The following is a 24467-nucleotide window of genomic DNA, read 5'->3' as shown; positions in this document are numbered from 1 at the left end:
CTGACTGGTTACAGGCTTGGGTCATTCTGTTCAGTTCACCTTTTGCGCCTACAAAATTTTTGCCATTGTCGCAACAAATCAATTTGGGTTTTCCACGGCGTGAAATAAACCGACGGAGACAAAGTATAAAAGCATTAGTTGTTAAATCACTAACGACCTCTAGGTGTATTGCCTTCGTTGAAAGACAAACGAATAAACATAAATAACATTTAGATGATTTAGCACCGCGACCTTTGCGATTTATGATTGAAAAGGGCCCTGCAAAGTCAGCACCACAGTTCTCAAATGGAGCAGCAGGAGTCACTCTAAATTGAGGTAAGTTACCCATTATTTGTTGCAATGGTTTTGCTTTTAATTTTGTACAAGTTATACATTTGTTTACAGTAATTTTAGCTAATACACGGCCACCTGTGGGCCAAAATTGTTCACGCACTGAACTTAATAATTGTTGGGGACCACAATGAAGTAGTCGATTATGTTCATGCATGAAAAGAAGTTTGGTAAAATGATGTTTGGAATTGATCAAGATTGGATGAATCTGACTGTATGGACAATGAGATGCATTTTTAATACGTCCTCCAACACGGAGAACTCCTTCCTTATCTAAAAAAGGGTTAAGTGACACTATATTTGACTTACGATTTAATGAATTTGTATTTTTTAAAGTATGAATGTCGTTTGGAAAAGATTCTCTTTGGGACAATTTTGCTAAAATTATTAACGAATTTTGTACTTCATCGGTTGTAAGTTCACCAGTCTGACGTGCTGAGGGAATAACTTTACAATTTTTTATAAAACGAAACACATATGCAGTTACTCTTTGTAATTTAGACAATTTGGAATAATGTTGAAATGGTATTACACTTTGTTGAATCTGTACACTACATGCAACCTTTGTTTCAGGTAAATTTAATTCAAATTTAGTTGGAGGCCAATCAACTTCATCTTTGATTGTAGCTTGTATAACAGCGTGATGTGGTAAACAGTAACCGAATTTTTGACTTTGAATTTCTGTTAAATGACCTAACCTTTCATACTCATGAATAAAATCAGCATAGTCTTTTTTAACATTAGACAATTTGGTCAATTTTCTTTCTAAATTTGTAAAACGCCTTTTAGCAATGGCATATGAATCACCTAAAGCATCTTCAGGTTTTTCAGATAAAGGAATTGTTACAGAGAATCTACCATTTGGTAATCTTTTAGTAGTTTGTATAAAATGAGATTCACATAATTCCTCATCTTTGGATAAAACATTAGAGTGGGAGGATATTTCTTCCATTTCCCAAAATTTGGCAAGAGATTGTCTAATCTCTTGAGAAAAGTTACACTTAACATTAGCTGATAGTTGTGTTGAGCCGGTTGGACCAGCAACGAGCCAGCCCAACTTTGAACTTTGGAGAGTGGGTTTGTTTCGCCCCGTTTTAATTAATTTATACTAAAATAAATGATTATCAAACTCCAAGTAAATTAGATTACAAAGATGTATCCAAAGAATATTATAATGATTTCTCCGCTGAATATAATAATTATGAACCACATCAAAGTAAATTTGCAATTCAATTTGATAGAAATAAAAATGATGCGTTAAAAGATTTGAATCAATATTTAACGTCTACAGTTAAACCGAATTATTTAGAACTTGAAGATATTTTATCAAAAGCTTTGCCAAATGTTCAACCGACATTTAACTATTACCCTAAAGAAACTACTGAAAATATCGTATTAATTGGCAATCGAAATAACTTTAAAAGTAATCCATCAGATTTAAGTTTTATTAATTCAACTCCAAGGAACTATTTAGTGTCAACAATAGCTACCCTAAGGGATAGAGTATCATCCAAGCCTATATTATCTGATAGTTTTATTAAAAGAATTAACAAATACTTATCTTTCAATTAGTTTTATACTTTGCCACACTCAAAGTTATTAATGGTTACTAAGGATGGCACTCAGTGTAAATTTAATTCCTTCGTACACAAGGAAACGTAATTTTTTTAACTAATATAACATAAAAAGTTGAATCGTCGACGCGTGTAGTATATTTAGTCAATACAGCGACTACATGTCAAGTGTATACATTTGTTCCGCCATCTTGGAAAGTGATTTCGCAGTGATTTTTCTCACGACAATCTAACCTTTATAATATTGTGTAGAGTAAGTAAGCGACTAAAGTCGCCGAGTTTTGAAGATTTACGTTTCCTTGCGCATGAAGGGCCTTAGTCCGATAAAAAGGGGCTGTTCAAAAAACAAAACTGTGCGGCAATTATGTACTTAAGTTATTTAACTCTCTTTGTATAAAGTTGTATTAGTTCATAAGTCGTATAATTATTTTTTTTTCCTTGATAGCAATTTATTTTACCTCATTGTGCGTCTGAAATAGTTTATACTTTACCTCTACTTATGTCAATTTGACAACATTAAGCTTGTTTGTACTTGAAGTTTTCTTACCGATAAATTATAAAAATGTCTGTACTTAAGTGGAATAATTGTTGGAAGCTCTTATGTATTCGTTTTAAAAACTATTGTAAATAATATTTCGTGTTTAGAATTACGACAATTATGTTTAAAATTTGAATTTGTAATGTCATAAAGTTACCAGGAGTTTATTAAAGATTTTTAAACAAATGAACATGTTATATTTTTCAACGTTCTTCATATTTTATGAATAAAATTGTTAATGAAAAAAAATACGCAAAACAGACTAGACAATAAATCTATGGCTACAACCGAGTCATCCTGAAGATGACATAGAGTAAGTGAGTCAAAGGCATTTTTTTTTTCGTCAAAAGAACACAAGACTTGTTGTTTATTGACGAAGTATTTGGGTCATCTCTTGTTAAGGCTAGTTCGTCCGGACAATGACTTGCAACCTCTTTTCTATCTCGATCATGCCTATTGGGGCCACAAAACCTGTTTAGAAATTATTATTAAAAGGTGACAAAAAAGCAATCGACCGCCTGGTTACGCTAAATTAACGAAGTTATAGCTATGAACAAGTTAACGGATAAAGGATATTTTTCCCCTTCCTCTATTACGTTCACTCCCTCAAATCCACTACCCATTTCTATTCTTCTTTTCCAAAAAAGGAAGGGGAAGAGAGAATTTGGACCCACGCACACTCTTCAGACGCAATGCGTACTTCGCACTTGTAGCGTATCTTTTTGTTGATGGTGTGCATTGAATAAGACATTTGTGCAGCAACTGATGCTTCTCTACAACCGTAATTTTTTTTTTAATTCGTAGTTTTCATGGCTCTATACTGGAGAATGATTTCGCGATATAATTTCTCTCAGCATTCTTGCTACAACTTATGTTATATGATTGATTGTTGTCCGCCATTTTGTTCCGCAGTCACAGGTGCGGACTCGTTCGGTTAACCTGAACAATAAATCAATGTTTACTTACTAAAAACGTTTTCAAATTTTCTAATATCTTCAGATTATAAAGGAGATTTAATTCAAAAAGTTTTAACTGTTTCTCAGGATAAAATCTAATTAATTATCAAAATTAAGACTACAATTTCTATACTTGAAAATGTAAACTTTAATTTATAAGACGAAGTGTAATTAATTTTAAAGTTTTTGTAAGAAATATTCGTGCTTTTACAGATATGCTTACTATTTTCAATAACGTCGTTAACGACTACGGTTGTCTTTGTTAAAACAAAATTAACTGTGGAAATAGAATTTAAATCAGTTTAATAATCAAACAATTATTCAAACTGTAGACTTTATTATATAAAGATTAAAAAATGCCCGCGACTTTGTCTGCGCAGAATTAAAAGAAATGTCTGAAAAGTATTTCATATGTTACTCGAGTTTAGATTCTATATCTGTGCCAAATTGTATTAAGATGTATTAATATATAAATCAAACGTATCCCATTGGAACTGAATCATTTCCGGGATTATAGGTAGCCTACCTATGTGTTTTTCGAGACTGTGTTCTACATCTATACCAAATTTTATCAAGATCCATTGAGCCGTTCTGAAGATAACATTTTCTAAAAAACATCCATCCATTCAACCATCTAAACACTCTCATTTATAATATTAGTAAGATAGTAACACTAGCTGCTGACGCTCAAGACTTCGACCTCGCGAAATTAAAACCAAATTAAATAAAAACATGTACCCTATGTGTTATTCCAAACGGCAATCTAATTCTGTACTTTTGATCCAGATCAAGCGGATCGGATCGTTCTTGAGATACGAGTACGTTGTACCAAACATTTAGGCTTTCGCATTTAAAACATTAGTAAAAATGATGACAGTTTAAACCATTTTTAAAATCAAATTAATTATTATCACTTACAAGGTTTATTTTATGTGATCAAAATGAAATTGGCCTAGACATTTAAGGGTTCAAGTCGCAGTCACAGACAATTGCAACTATATAGAGTTCCCAACTCCGGCCAAGATAAGGCGGGATAGTGCTGTCGTACGGCCTGTCGATTATTACACTCGCCACTTGTAGTGATGTCTATGATATCGATAAAATAAAATAAAAAAACTAAGCTCTTAATCCTTAACTGCAACAGCACTGTAACATTTTGAACTTGTTAAAGTTACAATAACTGTGCGACAATTAAGTATAAAATACAACTTTTTCTAAATTATTTAAAACTTAGTTAGTTGTAAGGGCTCGATTTCCGCAACTCCACGACTGGCACGTATTTTGCGTGTGAGCAGGTTCTGGATTCACTCCAGCCAACCCAAATTTAAAAAATTTAAAACTTATTTACACCTTAATTCGCAAAATTAAACTATTTATTTAAAAAATACCAAGTACACTAATGACACTCGGAGAATAACACAAACAGATTCCTCGCTTATTAAAATCGATTCATTCTTTTGTTCTACAGATATTTCTAGGTCCATCAGTGATCCCATAATACATGCAAACAAGCAATTAACTGGATTTGGTTCGTCCAATCTCTTTTAAAGTTTTAATAAATATCTATCGATAAACATGAACATCACTAGAACAATAGCAGAGCTCACATGTTCCGCTGAGTCGGCTGGCGCGCGGCCAGGGTAGTACGCGTTGATACACTCCCACATCCTTATATCTTGAACTATAAACATTGCTATCATTGTACATCATTCAATTTTATCATACAAGTGACAACTATCATACGTATTTGGGCAGAGGTAAAATACAGAGGAATTTTTCCTATTCCTATTTATTGTATATGTAAGCGTTATAATCTGTGCGCACTAAAGAACAGCTGCTGCGTCTGCCGTCAGTTTGACAATGACGTCAATAAACCAGTCTGCACTAAGCTAGCGGTCGTATCATTACTCCCTGTATCCAACACCTATAAATCCTAAATTTCAAAACAACCACCTCTTCCCATCCTTTACTTCCCCTTAGACAAAGTGCATACGCTCCAAAGCGATTCCATAACAAAGTTCGTAATGTATGCTGGCACGTGACAATCACGTGGCTTATTTAAAGTTACTCTCAGTTCTATACATTTTTAAACTTCTTTATGGAATGGCTTCGGAGCAAATATACTTTGTCTAGGTGGACTTCTTCTTTTTGAAGTCGGCTAAAAATGGAAGTGGACTAAAATTGACCTTCGGCACACATGCGTCAAACGAAACGCGGAAATTCTACCACTCTTCTATGTGGTTGCGATATTACACCAGGCGAGACATTCGAGCAGCAGTAATATGCTGCAGGAGACTAGAATACTGACTATTGTTAATCAGCCAAGCAATAAAGTTAGTGGTGTCGCTACTATCGCCACAAGGAAGCACACACTGTAGCAATTGCTTTAATTTCTAAAATCTGCAGTAGATTGTTACATTTTTATTATAAATCAAAGAGCTGATGTGAATGAAGGTGTGTTTTGTGTTTTTGAAGAGGCAATTTTCAGTCTTATTTGCATTGTAATGCGACGTCTATTTACTACGTTATTCCGTATCGTGGTTTTTCTAAATGATTTTAAAATCAGCCATTAAAAGCATAACAATAAATGAAAAATTAACAACAATAAATATTAAATACTTTCATTACTCTATTAGGACTAAGTTCAAGATATATTGCGTCAGTTTATTGGACTTAAGTTACCGCAGAGTACGTTACTCTAACGAGCAATAACTTGACGTCCAAACGTCTAACATACAACCATTTATGGCACATAACTTAATTAACGGCATTAATATAAAACAAAATTATTCCTCATCTTGTAGACTGCGCTCAACGAGAAGATACGGTAATGGTCGACGCCATTTTGAGACAACGGCAAATGGACGCCCTTTACAACGTTATGGCGGGAAATAAAATTTTTTCATTGTCATTAATGAATCATAAGAGATTTGCGCTATTGTACAAAGTGTTACTTAAATTCTAATGAAAAATGTCAAATCATCAACGTACTTTCTCAAACATTGTCAACTTGAAAGCCCCTAATAATTATTTATTACCCACATTTCAACTTTTAAAAGGACACTTACAAATAAATTGGCACTTGCTGTCCCCTAACTTAACTAAGAGCCCTAAATAGTTGCCGGAAATAGATAGTAAACCTTAATTTTCCACAAAATGTCTATCTGTAATGTGCAATATTTGAAGCAATCATTGAATAAAAAAAACAATTGCAATCTATTCCAAGTACATCTATTCATATTGTTCGATGTAGTTTTTGTTGATGGACATTTGATCCAATATACAGCTTGAGCGGATTATTTCATAAGCTGCTTGCTTGGTTTGTGCTGCCACCTACATTGTTATAGCGTTTTATGATGACGTTGTTTTCGAGTGTAGTGTGTTGCTTTTTTGTTTTTTGTCCAAAATTTTTTTTGTATTCGAAACATAATATTTTGAAGTAACATTGTAACTTCAGGTTCTGATTTAAGTCATAATTTTAACACTCATGCCTGTAACCTTTAGCGGTAAATAGGTAGATGAAGTTTACGTATTTTTCATTCGGTTAGATTTGAAATTTTAATTTCACTTTTTTTTCTTCTTTATCCTCTTTTTCGTATGCGTTTTGGTTAAAAGCACTATTAAGTTAAATATTATTATCACATATTTTAAAAACAATCGGTTCCCATTAAGTGGCTGTAAGTTTTAAACTTTTGTAAATTATTGCAATTTAAAAATACAATTTTTTTTCTATAACTGTCACTGTCAAATATCGAACGAAATTATATGGTTTTGAAATCGAAAACGGTTGACCTTTTTTCATGAAAACAAAACCTGTGATATATTAAAACAGGATATGAATAGTGGAAATAGTTTATTAATAGTGTATTTTTAGAAGGAAAAGTAATTAATTTTATTTAATTAAACATCATAATGGAAGTTCAAAAAAAACCTCTGAAGATTTACATACAAGATATTTTTCGCGCGAAAAATACAATCGAAAACAAATACATTTATGAACTATTCGGAATGAAGTTCAAAAACATAATGATTCAAGGTGTTGTTACGGATGCTTATAATAAAATGAATAAATCAATTAATTTAGAAATAAGTGATGCAACAGGTTCTGTTAAAGTTTATTATGATTCTACGAAAAATAATAGTAACCTTAATAATGATATTGTAAAAGATTTGAGTCACGAATTACCAAAAATATATGCTTACAACAATGATAATTCTACAATTATGTCTTCCATGTTTAACATGATGTTGGAAAAAAAAGAAAACGTATTAAATTTTGTTGAAGGAGATTATGTGTGTATAGTAGGTGATATTTTTGTGGAAGACGTTAGTAATAATAGAATGGTATCAGCATTTCACTGTAATCACACATCAATAGAGAGAGATATTGTATGGATGGAGGAACTGAGATACATATATGAAAAATTTTACCTTTGGAACAAAGTATCCGAAGAATCCAAGGCTTTACAAAATACATGATAAAATGTACAATAATTTGAAATATTCTATGAAATATCTACTACTTCATGTGTGTGAAAAAAGTATGGGCTTTAGAAAATTGATAATATTTTCTAGAAGTTCTACTTATCTCTTGTACAGTGTATGAAGTAATACTGTAGCTTTGAACTGTAGTACAATGTTTGTACGATTATCTGGGGATTTTATTTCATTTACTTTCTTTTTATTCTTCTATCCAAATTACAATAAATTAATATTTGATTTTGTTTATTAATTTTGTTTTTATATATTTCAATTATTTATTAAAATCTTTCTTGAAATGTAAATGAAACTATTATGTCCTTAGTAGTATTATATCCGCATATTTAATAAAACCTTTTTTATTAGAGAAGGGGCAAACGAGTGGTGGGAACACTAAAGTGTTCATCAATGCCCATGTACATCCCCAACACTAGAGGAACTGCAAATGTATTACCTTTAAATATATACCTCTTATTCCAATCTTATCATTAACAAAATTTGCTGTTGATTTTTAAATATCTGAGAAATAACAGAGAGGATATTGATTTTTGACATTATTTTTGCACCCTCATTACCATTCTTTAGTAATAATCTCAAAGCTTTGTGGGTGTTTAAACTTTGTAATATTACTACAAACTCCCTTACACCCTTTGGTTTTGGTGTGTGAGTTACATTTGAACAAGGGGAGTAATGTTTTTACAATACTATCATAGTTTAAAAATAAAAAACTATAGAAGCATACTCGTCTTAAAAAAATTGAGATAAAAACAAATCGATGTACTAACATCTGATTGGAATCGAATTATCAAAATGAAATGTCATCGATTACTTGTTTTACTCTGACACAAATTGTGTCACACAATCAAATTTAAACTGTTCTAAGTAGGACAAATTATTAAACTACGAAACAATATTCCGTCCATCCATTCAGCCTCGTAACGCCCACTGTTGGGCATAGACCACGTGGCAAAGACCGCCACGATGATCGGTCCTGTGCAACCCGCATCCAAGATACTCCCGCAACCTTGACCGGTCCACGCTGCGTCGACCGTGGCCGCCATTCTAATACTTTGCAACCCTATCGGCCGTCCGTTTTAACATTAACATTATGTTATTGATATGTGCATCAATTTTGTGTCTTAAGTAAATCGATACATTTTTGACAGTTCATCGAATTTTCAACACTGACATCCCTAGCCTAGCAACTAGCAGTAACATTGACATAAATAAAATGACATTATCAAATCGGATGTTGACTTTTGCTCGATTGAACTTTAATTTTTATAAGAATTTCAAGCCTATCAACACTATATTAATACAAAGGTAATTTTTTCGAGTAGAATAAAAACTTTAACTAGTTTTTTTTCTTTAAAGTTTCTTTGCTGAAATCGGATATTTAAATAAATTCAATTATTTTTTAATGTTATCGTAATATTTCCAGTAGAGCCATGTCGGGTGAAGGAATATCTCCTCAAGAAGTGGAATCATTATGTCAAACTCCTCATCCTTCTACCAAGGTCAGTAATAAAAAATAAAACTATTAGCAATCAATTATAAAATATAAAGTACCCCTAAACAAAACGATTTAAAGTTCATTTTTGTCATGTGAACTCAGATAAGATTAAATTAAATACACATTTTATCGATTTTATCTCTAGAGAGAAAAGATGTTTCTTTTTTTATGTAATTATAAATTGACAGAAAAATATCTTTTGGATTTTTAGTATTACCATTTTTTACCATGTTTAAAATGTAGTCAATTAATTTTTAATAGAAGTAAGAAAATAAAACTATCATTAATTGGTTTTCATGTAATGTAACATAATTCTATACACTACAGTAAATCTATAATATCAGACTTTTTGTATATTATAGTACTAGAAGATAACTGCGCCAGCATCCACACAGAATTAAAAAAAAAACTTAACAAATAGTCTATGTGTTCATCCAGACTATGTTCTACAATTATGCCAAATTTCATCAAGATCTTTTGAGCCGTTCCAGAGATAACTTGTAACAAACATCCATCCAAACATTCACATTTATATTATTTAATATAGAAGATTAAGATGTTTAAGATTGAAACATTCCTTGAACCTCTGATATAGGGGATGTACGAAGGAGAAGTGGATTCGGCGGAAAAGGGGACACATAGGAAGGAGAAATATCCTCTTTCTGTGCGTCCCCTTCTCCATTAATTAAAGATAGGCAAGGCATCTGCATTTGCGGATGTCTATAGGCAACGGTCGCCTCGCTATTGTGGCGAATCCAGGTGGCCGTTTGCTTGTTTGCCACCTTATGATATAAAAAAAAATTTAGCAATGATAGTTATAGAAATAGATACTTGCTATCCATAAAATTACCATGTGTTCAATGTAAAAAAATTATCTCTATTATTAAAACGACTTTATTTATCTGCTGTCTAAAGGTCATATGTTTTTATCTGAATCTTATTCTATATTTTTTTATATATTATATGGCGACAAAGAAACAAGAGGTCACTTGAATTTACCAAAATGGTGAAGCTTATTACATAATTATAAGCATTTATTATTCTTCATAGATGGATGGATGTTTGTTTGAAGGTATCTCCGGAATGGCTCAACAGATCTGGACGAAATTTGGCATACATATAGAACATAGTCTGGTAGAACACATAGGCTACTAATTACGTTTTTTTTAATTTCCGCGCGGACGGAGTCGCGGGCGACAATTAGTGTTTTTATTAACCCTAAAAATTCTAAATTCAAGTCATTGGTCGGCGGTTTAAGGTGGGATTCCAACCCAGGACTTGTAGATTACAATGCTTAACCCCTGAGTTAATACTCCCTAGTTTTATCCTTCCTTTATTAAGATACATTAATTAATTTATTTACATTCCAGGACTTTGTGTTCCAACAAACAATGTACCGGATAAAAGACCCGAGGAAATCCATTCCTTTTTATACTGGAGTTCTCGGGATGACTTTGTTAAAACAGCTGCATTTCCCTGAAATGAAATTCTCCCTGTTCTTCATGGGTTATGAGAATCCGGCTGAAATACCTAAGGATGAGAAAACAAGAACAGCATGGGCTATGACCAGGAAAGCTACGTTGGAGTTAACATAGTAAGATATTTATATGTTAAACATCTTTTTGTGTGTATTTCACACAATCACACTCACTCCTCTGGCGCAGCGACTCAAAGCAGGTCTCGGCCTCCGATACAAGAGATTGCCAAAATCACATGACTTGTGCCTTATTTCCTGTCAGTCTGAAATTTTTTTTACCAGTTTTCTATAAGCCTTGTTTTGTATTAATGTACAGAAATTTAATTTACAAGACTACGATTTAAAAAAAATTACGTTTCTATCCAAAGCCGAAATCAATTAAAAAAAAATGTCAAATTCAAAACATGTCGACTATTACTATGTTCATTTTTTTTTTAGTATTTTTGTCAAAGTTGTGAGATAAAGTGTGTTTAAAACTATATTTTGGAATTTACGCAGCTAAAAGTGTATTAGACCAGTGAGTGAGAGATATATGTGTTAATTTGTAGTAATTGGGGCACAGAGAGTGACGACTCTTGTTACCACAATGGTAACTCTGATCCCCGAGGGTTTGGACATATTGGTGTACTGGTTCCTGATGTTGATGAGGCTTGTGCCAGGTAATAAGAACTCATTACTAAAAGCATTATTTAAAAATCAAATGTTAACATTTCTTATTTTTTTATAGTATAAGATAAGTAAATATGCAAGTGGCCACTTTTTCGCCAAAATAGCGAAGTGGCCATTGGCCATAGACATCCACATTTACAGATACATTTCCTACTTTTAATTAACAAGTCAGGTAGTACATAGAAAAGGGATATTTTCCCTTCCTATGGATCCCCTCCACTAAATCCTTTTCATATAAAAAATAGTTTAGGAAGAGAAGGGGACTAAAATTTGGAACCTCTAGCACGATATTTTTCTATTTAAATACAGTCAAAACTGCTTATAATTACATAAAAAGGGCAGTCAATATTTAGTCGTAATAACCAACAGTCTATAATTAATCTGGTTTTGTTCAGAAGTCCCCATTATGGGATTTTTTTATAAAAAAAGGGGAAGCTGTCTTTTTTTTCATATTAAATTATGTTTTATTTATTTAAAGAAGTTTAAATGAATATAATTAATTTCAGATTTGAACAGCAAGGTGTGAAATTTATTAAGCGTCCACAAGACGGCAAGATGAAAGGACTTGCCTTTATACAGGATCCCGATGGATACTGGATTGAAATCTTCAAGGCTGACGTAGTGTCGTAAGCAGAGATACATTTATGAATGTTATAGTCCGACCAGGTATATAGAAAAACTTTGTATTGTGGAAAAGGCAAGATTTTTTTTTATATTAATTTAAATCAACAAAGAAATATCATTATTTTTAATGAAAGCTAGAAAAAGAGCAATATTAATTTGAATAAAAATCACTTTGACATTTGACAACTTGACTGTTGTCAAGTTGTCAAAATGTTATTGTAGTGTTTTTAGTAAACGTTGACGGAGACAAAATTATATGAAACCTTTTTAAAGGATTTAACAAACAGTAAGTCTGAATTATTTGATTATTTTGATAATGACAGTAGTTTGACATATCAGTGTTGCTATATAAAAGGCGATTGCAGCGCCCTCATCTATTTATATTCTTGGTCAGGCTGTAATGTGTAGATTGTCAATTAATCAATGATAAATATATTTTATACCTGTATTCAGAAGTGTAGTCATAAACTTAGACTTTAAAATAATCCAGATTATATACACAGTAGATTTAAAATTGATTTTATTATTAGTATTAATGACGTAATTTGATATCCTATTATTATGATATTTATTGCAAGAGAAGATTCAGGTCCGTTTTTAGTATTTCCGACGCCTTGGACGAGATTTTTGCGGCGCCCTCTTTTTTTTGGTGCTTGGGGAATCATCCAAAGATAGGGTTTATTAGACATCCCAGTCGCCCCTTTTTATCTATGGTGCCTATGCCCTTTACGCCCCGCGCCCTGGGCGGTCGCCCCGCGCCCTGGGCGGTCGTCCCGCGCCCTGGGCGGTCGCCCCGCGCCCTGGGCGGTCGCCCCGCGCCCTGGGCGGTCGCCCCGCGCCCTGGGCGGTCGCCCCGCGCCCTGGGCGGTCGCCCCGCGCCCTGGGCGGTCGCCCCGCGCCCTAGGCGGTCGCCCCACCTGGCCCTAACGCTGCTATAGTGAAGATTACATTCAGGCAAAAAATTAGACATGTATTTTGATTTTTCTCACAGTGAAAGTTGTTCAGTTTTGACGTTAAATGGTCTAAAATTTATTTCTTACAATTTTGAAATCAGTGTTATATTTCAATTTGAAATATTTTGTTTTAAGAGAGAAAAATGTGATTTTTTTAAAGGCAATTTCAATTTTATAATCTGTTTTGTTTGTGTGCAATTTGTATATAAATATGAATAATAAATGTTTATTTACCATGTTTAATTGCGTTTTATTTTTTACATACACCATTTGCCCGACTAGGAGGGTCAGTCATTTTCAGATGTTAAAAGAAATTGTTTTTTTTTTACTATTAAGTAATTTAAACGACAAACTATTTTAATGATTGATATACTTCAACAGAGTCGTAGAGTACAGTTAATTGTTTTTTTTTCATTAATACTTACTAATATTATAAATGCGAATGTTTAGATGGATGAATGTTTGTTAGAAGGTATCTCTGGAACAGCTCAACGGATCTTGATGAAATTTAGCATGAAAGTAGAATATAGTCTGAAAGAACACATAGGCTACTTTTTTTTGTAATTCCGTGCGGACGGAGTCGTGGGCGACAGCTTGTTGTATAAGTTTTTACTGTGACTGTCAAATGTTTTAACATCTTTACAAACTTTTTATAGTATAATACAAGAGAAAAGTGCCCATCTAATTTCGCCAAAATAGCGAAGTACATTCCTATAGACATCTAAAACTTGTTTGCGATGCGAACTTAAGTGGGCAGAGGAGGGGACTTGCAGAAAAATTAAGTAGTCTAATAATACCCGCGTACAACATCAGCCCAATTCACATACTACCCGGAACAAACGCGGACAGACAGATAGATAAAAAAAAATTATCAATAACGCAAATTAAAAATGTGTACGAAATATGACTTTGTTTTTATTTATATATTTATATGTTACACATCATTTTTATAAATGATATAATCATATAAAAACAAAATTCAACATGACTCGTTTTCTTCGTTGCAAGCATTACTGGCAGATTTTTTGTACACATATTTAATACGATATCTGCTGATAAAGTTTCATATGTTTACGACACTTCAAGCGAGTGACAACTATATTCAGGTAATTTGTATTTATTTATTTCACATTAAAGAGATTTTTACGATATCATATTTTAAAAGTGAAAAATAACAAGTGATATTTTTAAGTTTACATTTTTTTTTCTTAAACAGCAAAATATTTTGATACATAAATAGTAATGACAGCCCGTTATTTTTCAAAGCTGATGATACGAACTATGTTGGTATATTCATTTAAAAATTAAATATTTAAGTTGATAAAAATAACACTAATTTACTTTCGTTATTTATTCTTTATTGCGATTTACTCAAATATTAAAATATTCAAAAGTTATTAATTAAAATTAAATTAAAATCACTGTTAAGTTGTTCTTTAAAAGATTATTTGAGCGAGGTGTATCACGTCAAATGGAAGTCCGTTACCTCTGTCTACCCCTCTAGGTTACGGTTATGTTGTAGTTGATATAAAAAATGATTCTCGATTGATTTTCTTTTTAATATTTCGTGTATTTCTTTTAATTATTTCAGTCGTACAATGGCTAACGAAGGTATCCCATCGAATGAGGTTGAGGCGTTATGTAAAGCTCCTCTCCCCTTTACCAAGGTAAGTTATATATCAGTTAAAATGACAAAAATGTATTTAATAATAAAAGAAATGCGGTAATTAAATTTAATTTTGTCTCTCTCGTTTCCGGTGTATCCGAAGAGCACGAGTACGGTTGCCTTATTGACTTAATCTTACTCTTACTGTATTTATCTTACTAATATTATAAATGCGAATGTTTGGATGGATGGATGTATGTTTGAAGGTATCTCTGGAACAGCTCAACGGATCTCGATGAAATTTGGTATAGATTTAGATCATAGTCTGGAAGAATACATAATCTACTTTTTTTTATTCAGGCGTCAGCTAGTTTTATATAAACAGACGTTTTAAATTAAAAAAATACGTTGTAATGCTTATGTTCCAAACGAAAATTATCAACAGATCAGAATGATAATAATTTGATATATATGTATTTAAAATATACCGAGTAATCATCATCAACCTGCCCTTATCCCTATGGAGGGTCGGCACAGTATGTACTACTCCTCCATACATCTCTATCAGCCGTCATATCTGAATTTACCCCCTTCTTACGCATATCCTCTTTCACACAATCCATCCATACTTTCTTTGGTCTTCCTCTACCTTTATATCCATCCACATTCAATCTCATTACTTTTTTGTTTATATGATTAACATCCCTCCGCATAACATGTCCAAACCACGCTAACCTTCTGCTCCTCAATTTCTCGATAACTGGCGCTACTTTCAAACTTCCTCTGATATGCACATTCTTAACTTTATCTTTTCTTGTCACACCACACATCCATCTTAGCATACGCATCTCAGCTACATGCAATCTTCTTTCATCCGAAACCTTGGTGGCCCAACATTCAGATCCGTACAATAAGACAGGTCTTACGATTGACTTGTAGATCTGTCCCTTAAGCTTGGGTGGCATTCTTGGATCACAAGTCACACCGGTGACCTGTCGCCATTTCATCCAACCTGCATTTATTCGGCTTTTCACATCCCGGTCAACACCACCATCGTATTGGACGAGTGAACCGAGGTACTTAAAATCGGAGCAGGTTGGTAGGTCAACACCATTTAAAGCGATTGGAGAAAAGCTGGTCGGACCACCAAAATCGCAGAACAAATGTTCAGTTTTGGTTCTGCTGATTTTAAGACCAGCTCTCTCCAATTTATCTCGCCATTTTTCCAACCTGCTCTGCACCTCGCATTCATCCTCCCCGACAAGCACGATGTCATCAGCATAAAGCATACACCAGGGTGCTTCCTCCTGTATGTCTGATGTTAGCGCATCCATTACCAGGAGGAAGAGATACGGACTTAAAGCCGAACCCTGGTGTAGGCCTACCGAGACACCAAACCTGTCACTATCGCCAACAGCGGACTGGATGTGTGTATTGGCTCGACAATACATAGCACGAATAAGCTGCAGGTATTTCCCAGGCACTCCTTTCACTTTCAAAGCCCACCACAAAACCTTCCTCGGAACCCTATCGTATGCTTTTTCGAGGTCTACAAACACCATGTGCAGGTTTTTATGCACACGCCTATATTTCTCGCAAAGTTGGCGAATAGCAAAAATGGCATCCGTAGTCCCCCGTCCTGGGGTAAACCCAAATTGGTTCCGAGTTACCTCACTCTCCTCTCTTATTCTTCCGTCCACCACTCTCTCCCAAGCTTTCATACTGTGTGACATGAGCTTTATTCCTCTATAGTTGTTACAGATTTGTACATCACCCTTGTTTTTAAAAATTGGCACCAGCGAACTCCTACACCACTCATCTGGAATCACCTCTTCCTGTAACAACTTGTTGAAGAATAGAGTCAGCCACACCAATCCATCCGCCTTTAGGAGCTTCCATACTTCCACTGGTATTCCATCCGGCCCAACTGCTTTTCCGTTCTTCATACCTTGCACAGCTTTCTTTACTTCATCCACGCTAATCTCTTTCACCATACCAATATTAACCTGCACTTTTTCCAACACTCCACTCCAAATATTCTCTTCGTTCATCAATTTTTCAAAATAATCCTTCCAACGCTGTTTAATATCATTATCATCCGTCAATACATTTCCTTCATCGTCTTTAATACACTTGATGTGGTTTACATCTCTTGCATTCCTTTCTCTCTCTCTTGCTATACGGAACAGGCGTTTTTGTCCCGGCGGGCTGTTCAGGGATTCATATAATTTATCTTGTGCCTGTGCCTTAGCAGTTGCGATGGCTTTCTTAGTAAATCTCACACACTCAATCAAAACAAACAAACGTCCACACAGACAAAGCACTCGCACGCACCGGAACACGCTCGCACTTAACAATAACAATAATACAAAACATTCACACAAGTATTAGTAGTGGAGGATCATTATCTTTAATATAATTTATTCTTTGTTAAATAGTAAATATAATTGGGTTTTTGGGGTCGGAAATATTAATAGGATATGAAACATACTTTCAGTTATTGATCGAATTGTGATTTGATACACATAATTGAGTACGAATTTGTTATTTTTCTTAAGTTTGTTTTTTTTTCTTCATTTTTTTTTTTTAAACTAGTGTACAGCGACCATCTACTATCTATTTTCCCTTTATCATCTTGGGAAGAGGGGATGGCTGAAAACCAGCTCGACACTGTATCCTAACCGGTGTTGGTGAAGCTGAGCCACCCCCTTTTGCCATCACTGTATATTGTAAAACATTGTGTTTTAAAAGTTTGTAAATTTCAATGGCAATAAAAGTTTATTATTATTATTATTATTATTAAAATCGCTTACACTCCTTATATAACTGCCTTTTATTCTCTTTCAAATCCTTATCATTATCATCCACACCCTGCCACTCTTTAAATGCTCTCTTCTTTTCACTCAAAGCCTCACGCACATTTGCACTCCACCACCAAGTTTCTCTATCAATTTTCCCTTTACCTTTTGTCTCTCCCAGTATACTTTTTGCCACATTCCTAATACAACTGGCCATTTCATTCCAACTATCATTTACTGTCATCCCACTCATATCATTCATTTCTATCATTTTATCCACTACTTGCTTACAAAAATTTTTTGCACATTCATGCCTTTCTAGCATACTCCATTTTATTTTACTGGGGGTTTTAGGTTTGTGCTTGGTTGATTTTATTTTAATTTTGAATTCCGCTATTAAAAGTCGGTGCTGACTTGTTAAATTTTCTCCCGGTATAATTTTGCAGTTTTTGACACTGTTCAATTTGTCCCTTCTGGTAAGGATATAATCTAATTGGGTTGCTTTACCGCCACTTTTATAGGTTATCAAATGTTGATCTTTCTTTTGAAAAAATGTATTTGTAATTGCCAAATCATATGCAATAGCTGCATCTAGTAAATACTCTCCCTCATTGTTTCTTATCCCAAACCCCCAGCCTCCGTGCACTCTCTCATACCCTGTATTCGTTCTCCCAACATGTCCATTAAAATCACCTCCTACATACAATTCTTCATCTCCTGGAATATCCATTAAAATGGAATCAAAATCTTCCCAGAATTTTTCCTTAATACATTCATCGCATCCAGACTGAGGCGCGTAAACACTCATTACATTCATAATCAGATCCCCTATCATTATTTTTATTACAATCAATCTATCATTCTGTCTCCTAACATGCGTCACACAATTTTTCAGTTCGCTATCCAACACAATGCCCACTCCATTCCTCTTACCGTCACTTCCACAATAGTAAAATTTATATCCATCACCAATTTCTCGAGCTTTCGATCCCTTCCACTTCGTTTCTTGTAAACAAGCTACATTTATTCTTCTTCTGTTACAGACTTCTGCTAACTCTCTTCCTCTACCTGTCATTGTACCAACATTCCAACTCGCAATTCGTAGTCTTTCAATCCTGTAGCACATACTGTAATAATGTTTTGGCTTTAAATGTTTTCACAGGCCGGCCGCCTGCCTGACGCCAAACCCTCCTAGGGACTACTTATATACAATTTATTAACAACTATTTTATTAAAATACTTATTAAAATAAATATTACATTAAATTATAAAACATAAATCATAAAAGAAAAAGAAAAAAAGAAAAAAAAAACAAACACAAAGGCACAAACTTAAAGTTAAAGTCAAAATAGATTAAAAATTATTGCTAGAAATAAAAACAACCAAATAACAAAAACAAACAGTCCAAAGGAGATCTCCCTTCACATGAACAACTTTTATACCATATGCTTCAGTGGTACTGGTATTCTTTACCACCTCTATATTTTGATAATCTGTTTTGCATTGGTCTTTCAAAATTATATCCATTGTCCATGATTCATTGGTATTCACTGAGAGATATTTTGATATCTGACGCCACACTTATCCTGTTGACCGCTGAATATAAGTTTAAGTCCTTTCAATTTCAAATGACCAATCGTTGGCTGGGTTGTAGGCAGTATTGTTTGTAGCACCAAAAGGCAATAAAAAGAGATATTAATCTGTATTATTTGTGGCCGTTTCCGGTAATTTACATTTTAAAATACATTTTAAAAACTGATTTTTGTAATTTTAAAGAATTATAAAATTTTGGTTTTATTTGACATGACATTGACGTCTTGTCAATAAAAAAAAAAAAAAAAAAAAAAAAAAAAAAAAAAAAAAAAATTATACCGAGTAATGATTTCACAATATTCAAAATGTTATGAAATCATTCCTCGGTACTAATAATTGTATGTAATAATGGTTCATTATTACGAAATTAAAATCAACCGATCCGGAAACGTGGATATACAGAAAGGTGGACAAAAAAAAGTTGGTTTTTCGTTTAAACATTTTTTTCCATATTACTCACAGACACTTTAATTTTATTAATTTGTATAGATATTGTCATCTGGTACATTCTCTTTGTACAAAATAGAGAACAAAGTAACAAGTGTCACAGTAGTCAAAACAGTAATAGATCTCGAAACATCTGTTGCACGAATGGGCAGGTTGGATCGGTACAATACCACGACCACACAGAAGACAGGCGTCAAGTGGAAGTCATTTAGCGTCTCATCTGATAAATGTGCGTACGGGTGGCCTAAGTTTAGTCCTCTTCCTCTTATCACCCCTTTCTTATGGATGGGAAGGGGAGGTTATTCAACAGAGGAGAGCATAGGAAGGAAGCTCGTTTGCCACCGTTTTAGATAAGAGAAAAAGTCACAGCATAGCATTGTTATTATTTTCCGGTATCAATGTGACATTAAAGTTTCAATGTTGTTTTCAGGGTTTCATGTGTCAACAAACAATGTACCGTGTAAAGGATCCGAGAAAGTCACTACCCTTTTATACTGAAGTTCTAGGAATGACTTTACTTGAGCAGATTCACGTCCCTGCGAGGAAATACTCAATTTTCTTCCTCGGCCATGAAAACCCTGAAGATGTACCAGAAGATCGCAAGGAGAGAATTGTTTGGATGATGTCCAGGAAAGGAATATTGGAATTGACACAGTAAGTTTTATTCAAAAAAACTTTAACTTTATACTTAGGTGGGGAAGAAGAAAATTAAGTAGAGTCGCTATTCTCTAGAATGAAGTCTACTCCAATATATCTCTGTTCTAAATTGTATGTAATAAACATAAATCGATCAAAATTTATCCATTTATCTTCATAATCAGCTTACTATACATTCCCACTGAGAAGCTCGGAGCCTACCCTAAGATAGGTGTGACTAGGACATAGTCAACCACACTGGCCAAGTGCGGGTTGAATTCACACATTTCCTTGAATTTCGTCTCAGATATGTGCAGCATCACGATGTTTTCCTTCATGTTAAGAACGTCGCATAAATGTACATATGTAAATCGAAAATCGAAAAACACATTGGTACATGGTGGCATTTGAACCCAAGACCTCCAGATTACAAATCAAATGCTTAATCTCTGGTCTACCGACGCTCTAATATCTACTTATCTACTAATATTATAAATGCGAATATTTGGATAGAATCTATGAAATTTGACATAAATGTAGAACATAGTCTGGAAGAACACATAAACCACTAGTTACATTATTTTTTTTCAATTCCGGACGGACGGAGTCGCAGATAAAAGCTAGTAATTTATAAATTAGTAAGATTACTAAGAAATTCGTGGTTAATTTCAGTAACTGGGGCACTGAGAACGATGATTCTAGCTATCACCATGGTAACACGGAGCCACAAGGATTCGGACATATTGGAATTGTTGTTCCTAGTCTTAAGGACGCTTGTGCTAAGTAAGTTATTATTTTAATTTAAACAATGTTGTGTTAATTTATAAGTCATAAATTCCACAGTAAGTATCGTCCGATGTTCCACAGAAGAGACACAAGTGCAAAGTATTCCGCATTTACTCTGATTGAAAGAAAACGTAAATTATGTTAACGGAGAAATATCAAATATTTTGTCGGTTATTAAGATGTTTAACTTTTTTTAATTTATTTATAAAAAGTTTTACTCGAAATATTTTTGAATTTACTAATTTAATCTGTAATTTGTCGATGGTTAAGCTCGTATTCGCAAGGGCGTTGTTTTAACGCCACTTACGATTGCGCCATTTCCATCTATATGTTCATATGTAACGCTTTTAAAACGCGACGCTTTTTTATCGCTTATTTTTAGCAATGGACGAAAGAAACAAGAGTGATTTTAAAGCTTTCGTAACTCGAAAGCTGTAAACGCACTTGTATATGCGCGTGCGCACTTTAATGCTTGGATTGTATCGCGGTGTAGTGTTTAATTTTAAAATGTAACTTTAAATTCAGATTCGATGAGCTGGGAGTTAAGTTCGTAAGAAGACCTGAGGAGTTTTCAGCTAAAGGTCTAGCTTTTATTGCGGATCCTGACGGTTATTGGATAGAACTACTTGATGCTAGTGAAATTTTGAAGAATTGAATTGTAGAACATTCCAGATTCTAGATTATTTGGTAAGAATTAAAACTCTGTGTATAATATCTGCTGCAGTTATAGATGTTTATTGCTCACTGAGTGAACCTTTAGTGTAGGTTTAATTTGAAAAATCTCCACTAAGGGAACAACCGCTCGATTTGTGAAAAGAAATATAATTCATTTTAGAAATGTTAAAGATTCCAGCTTTAATTAATATTTTATTGTAGAATAATAATTAGATGAAATTTAAATTTATATAAATTTTTGAGAGAGAATTTTCGAAAATAATTATTTGTCTCTTGTTTTATTTATTTTATTTTTTAAACAGCCATTTTTTATTTTTAGCCGACTTCAAAAAGAAGGAGGTTATCAATTCGACTGTATTTTTTTTTTTTTTATGTGTGTTACCGCGAAACTCCGCCCCTGGTGGTCCGATTTTGATGAAAAATATTTTAATCGAAAGGAAGTGCTTGCAGGTGGGTCCCATTTTTTTGTTTTTTTTTTTAAATAACTAGAAAACTAGTAGATTTTGAATATAGCTTCAAAATTTGTTGCGAAAATTAGGGACATTTTTGCTTTCAGCGCTTACGTAGGCTAAACTATAGGACCTACATAAAAATGATGTATGGCGAATTGTAGCTGTTTAAATGTGCTAATTAAAAGTCCGCGATAGCATATATCTATCTTTTATAGTTTTCTCACAATAACCATTTTTTTCTTTAGAAACATTAATTAAATTCATGCCCTATTTCCGACGCTATTATTCGAGTTCAGTATTAACCCTTATGTAAATAAACATGTTCATTATCAAGATAATTTAATGTAGATTATATTTGCAATTGAAACTATATCATTCTGTCTAATAGTTTAGGAGATATCGTAAGAATAAAATTACGCGGAAACGAAAAATGCTACACGAAAAGCACAATTTTGCTTTCTGGGCTTACGTAGGTCAAACTATATGACTTACATAAAAATGATGTATGGAGTAATTATAGATCCTTAAATTTGCTAAATAAAAGTCTTCTGTGGCATATATCTATCATCTATGGATGTCTCACAAAAACCATGTTATTGTGAACAAACTTCGATTAAAATGCACACGAAAAACAGCGTCGTAAGCTTACGGCGCTATTATATTATATTCGATATGAATCCTTATCCAAATAAATATGTTTGATGGCTAGAGTATTAAATGCAGATTACATTAGCCTTTAAACTATGTAATTCTGATCAATAGTTTGGAAGATATTAAATTATTAAAAACTACGCGCATTCGAAAAATGCTAGTGCGGCGCGCGGCTGGACAAAATTATAGGCACGCTACGATGTATTAGTTCGTTAATTTTCAATTTGTATACCGATTTTGATAATTATTTCATTGTTTAAAGGATAAGTGGTTATCTGGTGTATTCTAAATTAGTTTTTGAATTGAAGTACACACATATTAAATAGGAAAGTCCTTTTCTTTATTTGTCTTATTTATGTCTTTATACGTATTAACGAAATTTGTAATTGAACTTCAAATTCACTAAAAATTGTGAAATAAAACAAAAATTTTAAGAAAAAAAAATAGCCGACTTCAAAAAAAAAACAATCTCAAACAAAATGCACTCAAAAGTAACCTAAAAAAACGAATTTCAAACAAAATGCACTCAAAAGTAACATAAAAAACAATTTCAAACAAAATGCACTCAAAAGTAACCTAAAAAAAACAATTTCAAACAAAGTGCACTAAAAAGAAACAAAATAATGTCATGAAAACTCTCTAAACTCTAGTAGTTAGTAGTAGGGGCTCAGTTTTCCGCAACTCCACGACAAGCGCGTATTTTGCGTGTCTCTAAACTCTAAAGAAAGTTCTCTTCTTTCTTGTAACATGTCTATATTGTATAATTATTGTTATTTTGGAGTCGGTTTCGGCCTAAGTAGGGACATAAACGTAAGTATGTCTAATACATCTCAAATATAAAATTTCATCTATTTACTTCGGCCGACACCGACTGCGAAATAACAATAATTATACAATATAGACATGTTACAAGAAAGAAGAGAACTTTCTTTAGAGTTTAGAGACACGCAAAATACGCGCTTGTCGTGGAGTTGCGGAAAACTGAGCCCCTACTACTAACTACTAGAGTTTAGAGAGTTTTCATGACATTATTTTGTTTCTTTTTAGTGCACTTTGTTTGAAATTGTTTTTTTTAGGTTACTTTTGAGTGCATTTTGTTTGAAATTGTTTTTTATGTTACTTTTGAGTGCATTTTGTTTGAAATTCGTTTTTTTAGGTTACTTTTGAGTGCATTTTGTTTGAGATTGTTTTTTTTTTGAAGTCGGCTATTTTTTTTTTAGATTAAGAAGTCGACAACAGGCGAAACTTTTTAAATGTACGATGAATGAAATTGTCTCATATAAAACAAAGCAAAATAAACGTTTCTTATAAATACCTTTTTATTTTATTATCCAATAATCTTATACTAAATTTAAATTTTTCCAACGGTAATTGAAAAACAGACTTTCTTAATAAATCTGTTTGCATTCATTTGAAAGAACTTAATATTGATTTTATTTATTAATAATAACTTTTGAACATTATTCAGACCACAATAATTCCAGTAAGAAAAACAACACTCAGTGCGTTAAATCATATATATTTTTTATTTTATAAGGTTGCAAACGACCAAGCGCCTGATTCGCCGAAATAGCAAAGGGATTGCTGCCAACAGACATCCGTAAATACAGATGCCTTACCTTTCTTTAATCAACGGAGGATGCGCGGAAAGAGAATATTTCCCCTTCTTATAATCCATTGCCTTTCCCATCCTTTCCTTGTAAGGAAAGA

General features: G+C 33.3%; 3 protein-coding genes across 5 annotated transcripts; all 3 read left to right on the top strand.

Annotated features, from left to right (window-relative positions):
• Positions 1–7296: 7296 nt before the first annotated feature.
• LOC106711759 lies at positions 7297–7934 on the top strand. Its single transcript, XM_014504160.2, has one exon. The coding sequence runs from the start codon at positions 7311–7313 to the stop codon at positions 7875–7877; it is 567 nt and encodes a 188-aa protein (XP_014359646.1). The 5' UTR covers positions 7297–7310; the 3' UTR covers positions 7878–7934.
• A 1152-nt stretch (positions 7935–9086) lies between these two features.
• On the top strand, positions 9087–12281 carry LOC106711756 (lactoylglutathione lyase). Of its 2 annotated transcripts, none has more exons than XM_045684780.1 (5): positions 9087–9200; positions 9322–9394; positions 10761–10984; positions 11416–11526; positions 12043–12281. In XM_045684780.1, exons 1-5 carry the CDS (start codon positions 9109–9111, stop codon positions 12164–12166), a joined length of 624 nt encoding a protein of 207 aa, XP_045540736.1. In that variant the 5' UTR covers positions 9087–9108; the 3' UTR covers positions 12167–12281. The 2 variants fall into 2 exon arrangements, with proteins under 2 accessions (XP_045540736.1, XP_014359642.2); XM_014504156.2 differs by having other exon boundaries at positions 9319–9394.
• A 1848-nt stretch (positions 12282–14129) lies between these two features.
• Positions 14130–24016, top strand: LOC123722564 (lactoylglutathione lyase-like). 2 transcript variants are annotated; one of them, XM_045684737.1, is made up of 6 exons: positions 14130–14219; positions 14705–14780; positions 19988–20211; positions 20866–20976; positions 21505–21666; positions 23978–24016. In XM_045684737.1, exons 2-5 carry the CDS (start codon positions 14712–14714, stop codon positions 21632–21634), a joined length of 534 nt encoding a protein of 177 aa, XP_045540693.1. In that variant the 5' UTR covers positions 14130–14219; positions 14705–14711; the 3' UTR covers positions 21635–21666; positions 23978–24016. The 2 variants fall into 2 exon arrangements, with proteins under 2 accessions (XP_045540693.1, XP_045540692.1); XM_045684736.1 differs by lacking the exon at positions 23978–24016 and having other exon boundaries at positions 21505–21826.
• The last annotated feature ends 451 nt before the right edge of the window (positions 24017–24467 follow it).

The sequence above is a fragment of the Papilio machaon genome, chromosome 27 (genome assembly GCF_912999745.1).
Source record: "Papilio machaon chromosome 27, ilPapMach1.1, whole genome shotgun sequence".
Classification (NCBI taxonomy): Eukaryota; Metazoa; Arthropoda; class Insecta; order Lepidoptera; family Papilionidae; genus Papilio; species Papilio machaon.
Note: the sequence above shows the minus strand (reverse complement) of the source record. Positions and strands in the feature narration are given on the sequence as shown.